Source organism: Dreissena polymorpha, chromosome 4 (assembly GCF_020536995.1).
Source record: "Dreissena polymorpha isolate Duluth1 chromosome 4, UMN_Dpol_1.0, whole genome shotgun sequence".
NCBI lineage: Eukaryota > Metazoa > Mollusca > Bivalvia > Myida > Dreissenidae > Dreissena > Dreissena polymorpha.
This window is the reverse complement of record NC_068358.1, coordinates 42,519,288-42,531,489: the sequence shown is the minus strand read 5'-3', so window position 1 is coordinate 42,531,489 and position 12,202 is coordinate 42,519,288. Positions and strand designations below refer to the sequence as shown.

At 36.5% G+C, this 12,202-nt stretch overlaps 2 protein-coding genes across 16 annotated transcripts in view; one reads left to right on the top strand and one right to left on the bottom strand.

The window, feature by feature from the left end:
• The window catches only part of LOC127879225 (focadhesin-like), a 444,547-nt gene that overhangs the window by 414,051 nt on the left and 18,294 nt on the right, over positions 1 to 12,202 (top strand). The window contains exon 41 of one of the 15 annotated variants that reach the window (XM_052425944.1): positions 962 to 1,431. The exons of the other annotated variants lie outside the window; for them this stretch is intronic. Coding sequence (XP_052281904.1) covers positions 962 to 1,038 — 77 coding nt within the window. The 3' untranslated portion in view covers positions 1,039 to 1,431. Of the gene's footprint in view, positions 1 to 961; positions 1,432 to 12,202 lie in introns of those variants that run through there. 15 annotated transcript variants of the gene reach the window in all.
• LOC127879247 (uncharacterized) lies at positions 4,624 to 8,469 on the bottom strand. Its single transcript, XM_052426006.1, has 3 exons — positions 8,348 to 8,469; positions 5,952 to 6,712; positions 4,624 to 5,579 (listed from the first exon to the last, which is right to left on the bottom strand). Exons 2-3 carry the CDS (start codon positions 6,668 to 6,670, stop codon positions 4,925 to 4,927), a joined length of 1,374 nt encoding a protein of 457 aa, XP_052281966.1. The 5' UTR covers positions 6,671 to 6,712; positions 8,348 to 8,469; the 3' UTR covers positions 4,624 to 4,924.

Genomic DNA, 12,202 nt, shown 5'->3' with positions numbered 1-12,202 from the left:
AATATTATTTTAATTGCCTTTAAAAAATGTGTTTAGTAGACAATGTGGTAGATATTAATTTTATTTGGGTTAAATATCAGTATAAGAAATTTGAGAAAATATAATTTAAATATTAAAAATATTGAAAGTGTCAAAAATATTATGTGGGCTTGCCAGAAGCCCACATAATATTTTTGACACGTTCAATATTTTTAATAAGTGACCCACAGCCTGATTTAGTTGAACTTGTGCTTTTTAAAGCTGTTAAGCATTGTTGTTAAAAAAATTATTATGAATAGTATTATTTTCTTGATGTTTTCAAATAATCAATAAACATTTGATAATGTCATACATAACACTTGTATTTGTGTTGTTTTTGTAAATACTACAAAATTTTTACTACTAATATATAATGTATGAAAAGTATAAAATATGTTCAGACCAAGAAAAGATACACTTATTAATACACTTAAATACGCTTAAATTGAAAAGACACACTGTCTTGGAAAAGATATAGTTAAAAATACACTTCCATTGGAAAGACGCACTCAATCATATAAAAGTACAGAAAAAATACACTTGGCAATTCAAAAGATTATGAAAAAACGCGCTCTAATTTCGAAAAATACACTTTAATGCACTTAAGTGTACTTTTAAAACGAAAGACGCAGAAAAAATACACTTTTTTGGAGAAAGCGCAGAATAAAATGCACTTCTTAAAGTGTATTTTGTTAAAAAGCGTATTTTATTTCGAGAAGGGTCATTTACATTACTAACATATTTTGTCTGCAGGACATGTTATGACATCCAATGTTTAACACAATTAACTACTGTTATTATAAGAGAATCCAAACAAATGTGCAATACCGTTAAATTCGATTGTAAATGGTTAACATTGAAATAAATATTTACCATGAAGTTATAATATAGGTATGTACATATTGCTTGTGTTTCCTATCTTTAAAAATGTTTCTTTTTTTAGAATGTCTGATAGGGCTACGTCATTGTTCAGACTACGCCAAAATAACAGTGTGGACAAGGGCAGTACAATGTCTTTGAACCTGACTCTAAGAAAGTGACATACAGACATTGCAGAAACATCATTCCAAGCATTGTCGTGCATACGTTGGATGGAATATGCATAGGTCTGTTAACTACAGACCACTTAGTTTTGTTATAATGAATTATTAATTCTTTCAGGATTTTAATTAAGCATAAATGTGTTCATGGTTGTCACAATTGAAAACATGCGTAGTTCTTTGTTTCTAAACTTCTTTACATTACAAAAAGTATATGAATACATGAACATTAAAGCATTTTGTGTTTTGGTTAGTATTTTACAGTTACCTATCTAGCATAATTCATATTGCTACATGTATGTATTGATATGCTCTATGTGAATGATTTAACATTTCTGCTCAAATTGGAATGAAAATAAATGTTAGACACTAAGACTTTTTTGACGTTTATCGGAATAGTAGCAACAGTTCAGTGATACATGTACATGCAATTAGAGAACTAGTTGTTTTTCAGCAAAACATAACATGCGTGTATGTTAAATGGCACTATTATACGGGAAATGCATGTCACCACATAAACATAAGCAAGTGTCGTAAACAACTTGTAACTATATCAGAAAATGTTGTAGTACGTCATGTAATAAGTAGTAGTAGCAAAAGTAGCAGTCTTATTCCATTTATGTGGAAGTTGTTTTGCCAGCTGATCACTCTGTAGGTCTGTTAATTCATCTTCTATTTTTCAATGGTGTAGCTACACATATGTATGGCTTAAAATGTGTGAATTGTTTTGCTTCTTAATATCCCGAGCCAAAGGCAGAGGGATATAAAATTGGCATTGTCTGTCTGCCATCTGTAAGTCCGTCCATCACAAAACTTTGTAGGGCTTTATCTCAGAAACTATATAACATATCAACATGAAACTTCATGGGTGTATTGCTATTAATTAGGAGAAGTGCCATGCTAAAGAACAATAGCAATTCACTTTCTTAAATAAGAGCAATTGCCTTTTGTTGTTTTTGTATGATGGAATATGTTAATATTACCAATCCAAGGGAAGTAAGCCATACTAGAATAGTATGGCTAGTTCACTTGGGTTATCTCTCTTGAATATGTTTGCTACTCTCAAACTAGAGAAGTTAGGTTGGGTGTGTAATGGTGTCAGAACATGTGCCTGTTGAAATAAAGGTGTCTTCGTTTATGGTGTGCTTATCTAACTTTAACAAGTGGTAGCAGAGCAAAAACTGTTCCTTATTTTGTATAAAGGATTAATCACTAGTGTGTTAGCGTATTTGGACTTTAAAACAGTGTAACAGTGAAATAATCATTAAAAAATGGCAACAAGAGTGAACACCCCCCCATCTTCAGCAACAAGAAGTGTTATGAACTTTACAAGCTGGATCTTTTGGCGTGGAAGGAGATTACGGACTTGTCAAAAGCAAAGCGGGGCAGAGCAATTGCATTGTCATTACCAGAAGATGACGAATCGCAAATAAGAGAAAAGGTCTTTAATCAAATCCCGTTGGACGATCTAAAGAAAGACACCTGTTTGGAAACACTTATCCTTTTTCTAGACCAGCACTTGGCAAAGGATGATTTAACAGATAGCCTTGAAAAGTTTGAGCATTTTGAAGACTTTGAGAGGAAAGAAAGTCAGAGTATGACATAATTCATTGCTATATTTGATGCTAATTATAGAAAGATGGAGAAGAAAGATATGAAGCTACCGCCTGAAATTCAAGCCTTTAAGCTTCTTAAGAAAGCAAACATAACAAAAGAAGTTGTTAGTGCTCACAGGCATGGACTATACAAATAAGCACATGTTATACGAACAAGCCAAGACTTCTTTGAATTAAAATACAAATAGATAGCGAATTATCTAGTTAAAATCTTTTACAATGTAAATAAAGGGTGAAAAAAAAGCATAAAATAAAATGGAGGATATTTGTTGGATTCGATGGAATATCGATTTTATTTCACTTGTGATCATAATAAAATACATATTTTCACTCGTGGCTGTGCCACTCGTGAAAATCTTATTTTATATGATCACTCGTGTAATAAAATCGATATTCCATCGAATCCAACAAATATCCTCTATTTATGTTCTAATATATTTAAAGAAATCGAGAATATGTCTTTTCTCCACCAAATTGTCAGGCCGATGTTTTTACATGGCAATTCGACGACATTTTGACAGACAAATTGAATGTACACTTTCAATGTTTCGATTATGAATGAAAACGTTCAAATGGAATATTTCTCATAATGGTTAATAATAAACGACGATGGGAATTGTAAATTCCTTATTGAATGAATTTTATGCATATAAGTAAAACAGCCTGCCAGATATTGTCAATTTAACCTTGGTAATAAACCTTCATTTCTTTTATCAAATGAAACATATGTATTGTAAACAAAGTGTAATAATCAGCAGTTTTTATGTCCCCGGATCGAATGATCGGAGATATATGGTTTTTGGTCTGTCTGTCATTCTGTGGAAAACTTTAACCTTGGTTAAAGTTTTGCAATAATAAATAAACTTTTGCAATATTGAAGATAGCAACTTGATATTTGGCATGCACGTGTATCTCATGGAGCTGCACATTTTGAGTAGTGAAAGGTCAAGCTCAAGGTCATCCTTGAAGGTCATAGATCAAATATATGGCTTCAAAGCGGCGTCCAAACTTTAACCTTCGTCATAACTTTTGCAATATTGAACATAGCAACTTGATATTTGGCATGCGTGTGTATCCAGAGCTCCAGATAAGGGTTTAGACGAAAGGGTATGTTACCCCCTGATATTATTGTTAAAGCGTATTTTACTCCTTTGTTTCAGACATAAAGGGTACTTAGGAATATTGATGGGTATTTTCTATTTCCACAGATAAATGACATATAACATGGCGTGTTTAATCTAAATCTATTATTATTTGTTATTTATATTAATAAATGCAAAGGAAAGAAGTTAAAATGATGATATGAACAGACTTTCTTTAAAATATTTCCGCAGGAGCCACTGGTCGCTTTAAACGTCCCTTTTTAACCACAAACATGATGGTCCGCCATTTTGATTACAAGCTTGTTTTGATTGACTTACTTTTGATTCAAAGGTTAACTTACACTAACAACTCAACTGGATTATTGGTTAAACCGTATACAAACTTTAATCGATTAAAAATACGTACCAAGAATATCTATTGCTTAATGTTACGTACCGGGATGACTTTGAACAGGGACCTATACAAACAGGTCCCTGCTTTGAATGCGTTTTTTTAATTATTCAACGCGTAAATACGCAAATACGCATCTTATCTGGAGCTCTGCTGTTTATCTCATGGAGCTGCACAGTTTGAGTGATGGTGAAAGGCCAAGGTCATCCTTTAAGGTCAAAGGTAAAATGTATGGCTACACAGCGGCACAATAGAGGGCATTGTGTTTCTGATAAACACATCTCTTGTTCGTTGTTAGTCATTTGTGAAAAAATATGACAATGTTCAGTGTCCGATAAGCTCCATTTTAGGTGTTATATATTACATATTAAATTATAATAACGCGAGTGAAATACGTCAAACCTCTTTCTATATGAAATATCTACAAGTATTTATTTTAAAACAACTTCGCGTACCATTCTTATCATGTATGTGTATTTTATTACAACGACGTAAGATGGTATATCTTGTTGATAATATTAAACTAGAACAAACAGGAACAGTAAATGAAATACGGAACGTACTTACAGTATTTGACACACATTTATTCGTTCTTTTATGAGTAAAACATTTGTTGAACGAACATAATATTTAAGTGTTGATCGTGGTACCGTGTCATGGTCAGCGATTACTATTAAATAAAGACGCTTTATTTAAATGGTACCTGATTGTAAATGGTATCATGTCAAATATAAAGAAAGGCACAGATATTTCAGTTTAATCTGAAATAACTTCTTCTAATAACTCGTATATGTCTTCCTCCTTTGTCTCAATTGGTTTGGCCTTTGAACCAAGTCCGTTCAGCAACGAGACAGTATTTGGCAATTCCTTAGTCCAGTGATATTTCTCTGCCATGCGGTTCGCTTGTCGAGCATACATGCGGGAGGAGTCAATATTACCGGTTTGTCTATAATATTCTGCTTTCATGTGATAAAACAGCATTTTTCGCCGCTTTTCTATCCCATTCCACATTTCCGACGTTTCAATAAAATCGATTACATGTTTTGCTTTCACCAAATCACTGTTTTCGATTCCAACATTGTCGAGTCTGTTTCCCAAAATACCTAATCCAAGGTAGCAGTACGCCATTTTAATCATAAGCTGCCTTTTTAATTCACGTTTCACGTCCTCGCTTTCTTGAGAGAAATGACTCAATGCAATGTCAATAGTGTTTAACAGTTTGGTTTTCATTTCATTAGAAGGATCTTTTTCGTATTTCTCAAAAAGGAGATTTGTCTCAATGGAATACACCATGCCCGTGTCTTTACCAGGTGAAATGTGTTCGGCATGTTCCTTTGCGAATTGCAAGTATGACAAACCATCGTCAACTGCATGAGCGTTTTGGGTTTCCATTGCCACTGCTGAACCAAGCCTTCAACAGAAAAGTCATTGTGCATCATTTTATTTGGTAACAGAAACAGAAACAAATAATTTTACAGCTCATTGTTAAATACAAGCAAAAATACAAAGTTGAAAGCTTGATTTATCTTATCAATAATAAGTGAAAATACAACAAAAGACACAAAGAATAAAGTATTTGATCCCCATCCGAAAAGTATTTACCGGTATATGGTGTTCTTTGTCAACTTTATTTTCTTGAAACAGTTTTCTGTTGAATGATAACAGAAAGTCTATAGTATATACTCAAAGTACTATTAATGATTACTGTTTACTTCTCTACATGGATTATATTTAAAATGAATAAAAGCTGAAGATTATCATAACACAAACAAGGATACTGTACCTTGCTAGATAAATCATGCTACTTATAGCCGGATCTTTGGTAAATGGTATCAACTCATTCATTTCTTTTAAAAAGTCATTTGCATCCTCTAAGTTATTAAATTGCTCACGTCTCATGCCAAATAATGTTTCCAATGACACAAAATGCATATCCGCTAAACACATTTTGCCTGTGATTTGTACATTACTTTTCGTTCGGTTTTTATAATATGCTGTCTTTATATCACTTGCTATCTTTCTTATAGTGTCAAATTCTGCATTTAGACTTAATCGTTTAAGTTGCACTGAAACAACACTTATTCTCTTCCTTGTAACTATTTCGATTTTACGCACATTCTGACATAACATTTCATGGCGTGGCTGCTCATTAATCTGTGTTATTGAATTAACATCCATATTTTGTTCATGCTTATCATCACTTGAATCCATCATTGAAACCAATGCTTTCTGTAACTGATCCGCAATAAAATTATACACATTTTTAAACCTCAGAGCACTAAGGAGATCTTCGAATGTACACTTGTTGTCGACAAACAAAATGTAATTTAGAAACCTCTGACATTTAGACCGTCTTGTTTCGTTAAGTTCCAGGAATTCTTCTGTCACGCTTTGACTCGCTAACCCATGCTGCCACAGGAAAGGAACGATATCTTTTACATCCAGATTGTCTAATATTAATTGCTCAACACTCCGGACTGCCGATTGTTCTTGTTGATTCATTATTAAAGTCCTCGGATTGTGTGCCGACTGCGAATTGTTCAACTATATAAGTGTCATATGAAAACAAAAATAACAGTAAAATCTGATGATGAATGCATGATAAAAGACATAAAAATAGATGCGTTATTAATAACTATATGACGCAATATTTGAAAACAAGTCATTGTCATCGATGCGATATGATTCATAATTTAACCAGATGGTAACGTCACTGCGTTATTTCCACTATGGTAAGACACGTGGCGCATCTCCAACTGGACGAATTATAGAAAAGTGTATGGGAGCATTACTTAACAATATATGGCTTAATCTCGTTACACACGCTGCGTAAAAGTTTATGAGAATAAAACCGAATCAAACTTAGACAATCCAGATATTGGGATCCCAGCGAAGTACTTGATATATTGTCCTGACTTAAAATCTTTCAAACTCTTCCATTATTTTAACGTCATGTCACGTACTTATTAGTATATATTTTTAGTTTGAGTTATTTTTATGAGTGTATTTCAATGTCAATCGATTAAACCATTGAATTAATTTTGATGGCCTTGGAAGGGAGAAATATAAATAAATCAATTACAATTCTATACACTCGCCGGTTTATTTTGACATTGAGTCCATATTCTTTGTATACTAACAATTAATATAACATGTATGTGCGTAAAACTAATCAGAGCAATACGTTTAGAAGCGTTTGCCAAATTTTGATCTACTTGTTCTTCACTTAAAGCCACACACCATGAAATGAACTACATGGCATAGTAAATTTAAGTATAAATAAGAAACATATTTTATCTATGCCAATTAGAATATATCTGGTGGTTACAAGATAGAAATTCGTCTTTTTTGCGCTTTAAAATAAAAAATAATCGCGTTGGTCAAAATGGACGAATGCGTCTAGAAATCCTACTTTCGGTTTTAAAAGCGGTTCCGTTTGAAAAATGATTAATTACTTTCTAACTAGGCTATATATTTAATTTTATCTATGCCAATCAGAATATATCTAGTGGTTACAAGGTAGAAATCCGTCTTTTTTTGCGCTTTAAAACATAAATAATCGCGCTTTTGAAATATACGTATACGTATAGAAATCCTACTTTCGGTTTAAAAAATATATAATAATAATTACGTGCTAACTAGACTATAGATTTAATGACAATTTTGCACACTTTCAAATTGCATCGATATGTATTGATTAACATGTAGTTCATTTCAAGATGTGTGGCTTTAACAGTCGGTTAACAAGTATTTAAAACAATCTTCATAAGTTTAAATGGTGTGAAGTGTCATCAACAATGGAACCATTCTCGAAAATTTTATATAACTTATTTGGAAACTAGATATGTAAGGAATTTCCAAACACGTCATAAAATAGCATGTTTATTATCCTGTAAAGGTTCTCAATTAATAGATGTACGTAATAATATATTATCATGTATGTTATAAACAAACGTCACAAATACAATTAAAACACAATGTTAACAATATCAATACGTCAAAAGTAGCTAAAATGATAAAGTCGATTTCTTGGTGTTTAAAGTAAACTACTTATTACTCAAAACTTCAATATTGGTGGTATCAATTTTAGATTTGTTCAATTTGCGGAATATATAATAAAACGCCTTTTGTAATCCAATTTGTATACCATAAATATTTTAAATTCACTGACTAACTTACTGTTAGAACACACACACATTATAGAGTCGTTAGTTAATGATATCATACACGCAGCGTTTACAAAGGAAGTACGCTTTATACAGTCCACTTAATAAGTTAATTACCCAAACCAATGAAGAGTCCTCACTCCATTTTATATGTATGCCCCCTTCGAAGAAGAGGGGGTATATTGCTTTGCTCATGTCGGTCGGTCTGTCGGTCTGTCGGTCCGTCCACCAGGTGGTTGTCAAACATCTAAGAACGCTTACCACACCCCACATGATTACCCCCTCTCACCCCCACCCCAACCCCCTACCCCCGCCACCCAATTTTTTTTAAACATCTATAAATGACCACACCCCACATTATACCCCCCTCTCACCCCCACCCCCTACCCCCCCCACCCTTCCCCCCTCCCCCCCAAATATTTTTTTTTAAACAACTTATAAATAAACCACACCCAAAATTATACCCCCCTCTCACTCCCCCCTTGATCATGACTGGCAGATGACCCCTATTGATTTTCAGGTCACTAGGTCAAAGGTCAAGGTCACAGTGACTCGAAATAGAACAATGGTTTCCGAATGATAACTTACATTAGGTCAAAGGTCAAGGTCACAGTGACAAAAAACGTATTCACACAATGGCTGCCACTACAACTGACAGCCCATATGGGGGGCATGCATGTTTTACAAACAGCCCTTGTTTAATAATACATTACAACAACCAAACAATTATAAGTAGCATACGGTTGACATTATCATAATTATTTAAACAAAGATTCATCTTGTTTTAACAAACGGTTAATTTGTATACATTTCGATTCGCCACAAAAGACTTATGTTTTGTGTCTTCTAATCCGATTTAACTGATTAAAGTATAAGCATGTAGAATTTTAACATGAATACATGATTATAAATGAACAGCGCCCATAAAATAAAAAATCAAATTTTTGTTCGCTAATATATGTCTGTCAGCAAAAACACCCTTCCATAATTATCACTATTAATCAAAATAAATGTCAAATGAATGTATAAAAAGAAAAACATACATGTTTAAGAAGTTATTTTATAAGAAGATATTTGTTAAATGGCATAAACAAAATATGTTAAGTAAAAACGCTTAGTCTTTTTATTTTGTTAACGTGTACTTATCACAGTTGTTTTTATTTAAATATGGTTTACCACACTTTTGGTATGTCTTTCTGTGCTGGGCAACGTTGCTTTTATTGTGTTCAGTGTAAGGTCTCCAGCTAGTGTGCTGGCCTGGGTTGGTCAGAAAGGTGGGTGCTGTTATTGTGTTCAGCGTTAAGATCTCCAGCTAGTGTGCTGGCCAGGGTGACTCAGGAAGGTGGGTGCTGTTATTGTGTTCAGTGTTAGATCTCCAGCTAGTGTGCTGGCCAGGGTGACTCAGGAAGGTGGGTGCTGTTATTGTGTTCAGTGTAAGGTCTCCAGCTAGTGTGCTGGCCAGGGTGACTCAGGAAGGTGGGTATTGTTATTGTGTTCGGTGTTAGATGTCCAGCTAGTGTGCTGGCCTGGTTTGGTCAGGAAGGTGGGTGCTGTTATTGTGTTGAGTGTAAGATGTCCAGCTAGTGTGCTGGCCAGAGAGACTCAGGAAGGTGGGTGCTGTTATTGTGTTCAGCGTAAGATGTCCAGCTAGTGTGCTGGCCTGGGTTGGTCAGAAAGGTGGGTGCTGTTATTGTGTTCAGCGTTAGATGTCCAGCTAGTGTGCTGGCCTGGGTTTGTCAGAAAGGTGGATGCTGTTATTGTGTTCAGTGTTAGGTCTCCAGCTAGTGTGCTGGCCAGGGCGACTCCGGAAGGTGGGTGCTGTTATTGTGTTCAGCGTTAGATGTCCAGCTAGTGTGCTGGCCAGGGCGACTCAGAGAGGTGGGTACTGTTATTGTGTTGAGTGTTAGATTTCCAGCTAGTGTGCTGGCCAGAGTGGGTCAGAAAGGTGATTGCTGTTATTGTGTTCAATGATATACGTCCAGCTTATGTGCTGGCCAAAGTGGGTCAGGAAGATGGGTGCTGTTATTGTGTTTAGTGTTAGATATCCAGCTAGTGTGCTGGCCAGTGTGAGTCAGAAAGGTGGGTGCTGTTATTGGTTTCAGTGATATACGTCCAGCTAGTGTGCTGGCCAGTTTTGGTCAGAAAGGTGGATGCTGTTATTGTGTTCAGCGTTAGATGTCCAGCTAGTGTGCTGGCCTGGGTTGGTCAGAAAGGTGGGTGCTGTTATTGTGTTCAGTGTTAGGTCTCCAGCTAGTGTGCTGGCCAGGGCGACTAAGGAATGTGGGTGCTGTTATTGTGTTCAGTGTTAGATCTCCAGCTAGTGTGCAGGCCTGGGTTGGTTAGAAAGGTGGGTGCTTTTATTGTGTTCAATGTAAGGGATCCATTTAGTGTGCTGGCCAGGGCGACTCAGGAAGCTGGGTGCTGTTATTGTGTTCAGCGTTAGATGTCCAGCTAGTGTGCTGGCCTGGGTTGGTCAGAAAGGTGGGTGCTGTTATTGTGTTCAGTGTAAGGTCTCCAGCTAGTGTGCTGGCCTGGGTTGATCAGGAAGGTGGGTGCTGTTATTGTGTTCAGCGTAAGATGTCCAGCTAGTGTGCTAGCCTGGGTTGGTCAAAAAGGTGGGTGCTGTTATTGTTTTCAGCGTTAGATGTCCAGCTAGTGTGCTGGCCTGGGTTGGTCAGAAAGGTGGGTGCTGTTATTGTGTTCAGTGTAAGGTCTCCAGCTAGTGTGCTGGCCAGAGCGACTCAGGAAGGTAGGTGCTGTTATTGTGTTCAGCGTTAGATGTCCAGCTAGTGTGCTGGCCATAATGGGTCAGAAAGCTGGGTGCTGTTATTGTGTTTAGTGTTTGATTTTCAGCTAGTGTGTTGGCCTAGGTTGGTCAGAAAGGTGGATGCTGTTATTGTGTTCAGCGTTAGATGTCGATCTAGTGTGCTAGCCTGGGTTGGTTTGAAAGGTGGGTGCTGTTATTGTGTTCAGCGTTAGTTATCCAGCTAGTGTGCTGGCTTGTGTTGGTCAGAAAGGTGGGTGCTGTTATTGTGTCCAGCGTTAGATGTCCAGCTAGTGTGCTGGCCTGGGTTGGTTATAAAGGTGGGTGCTGTTATTGTGTTCAGTGTTAGATCTCCAGGTAGTGTGCTGGCCAGGGTGACTCAGGAAGGTGGGAACTGTTATTGTGTTGAGTGTTAGATTTCCAGCGAGTGTGCTGGCCAGAGTGGGTCAGAAAGGTTGTTGCTGTCATTGTGTTGAGTGTTTGATCTCCAGCTAGTGTTCTGGCCAGAGTGGGTCAGAAAGGTGGTTGCTGTTTTTGTGTATAGCGTTAGATGTCGAGCAAGTTTGCTGGCCAGAGAGGGTCAGAAAGGTGGTTGCTGTTTTTGTGTATAGCGTTAGATGTCCAGCTAGTGTGCTGGCCAGAGTGGGTCAGAAAGGTGGGTGCTGTTATCGTGTTCAGTGTTTGTTTTCCAGCTAGTGTTCTGTCAAGGGTGGGTCAGAAAGGTAGGTGCTGTTATTGTTTCAGTGTTAAATGCCCAGTAAGTGTGCTTGCCAGAGTGGGTCAGAAAGGTGGTTGCTGTTTTTGTGTATAGCTTTAGATGTCCAGCTAGTGTTCTGTCCAGGATTGGTAAAAAAGGTGGAAGCTATTCTTGTGTTCAGTGTAAGATGTCCAGCTAGTGTTCTGTCTAGGGTGGGTTAGAAAGGTGGGTGCTGTTCTTGTGTTCAGTGTAAGATGTCCAGCTAGTGTGCTGGACAGTATAGGTCAGAAAGGAATGCGCTATTATTGTGTTCAGCATGAAATGTTAAGCAAGTGTGCTGGCCAGGATGGGTCAGGGATGTGGGTGCTGTTAATGGGTTGAGTGTTTGATGTCCAGCTAGTGTGCTG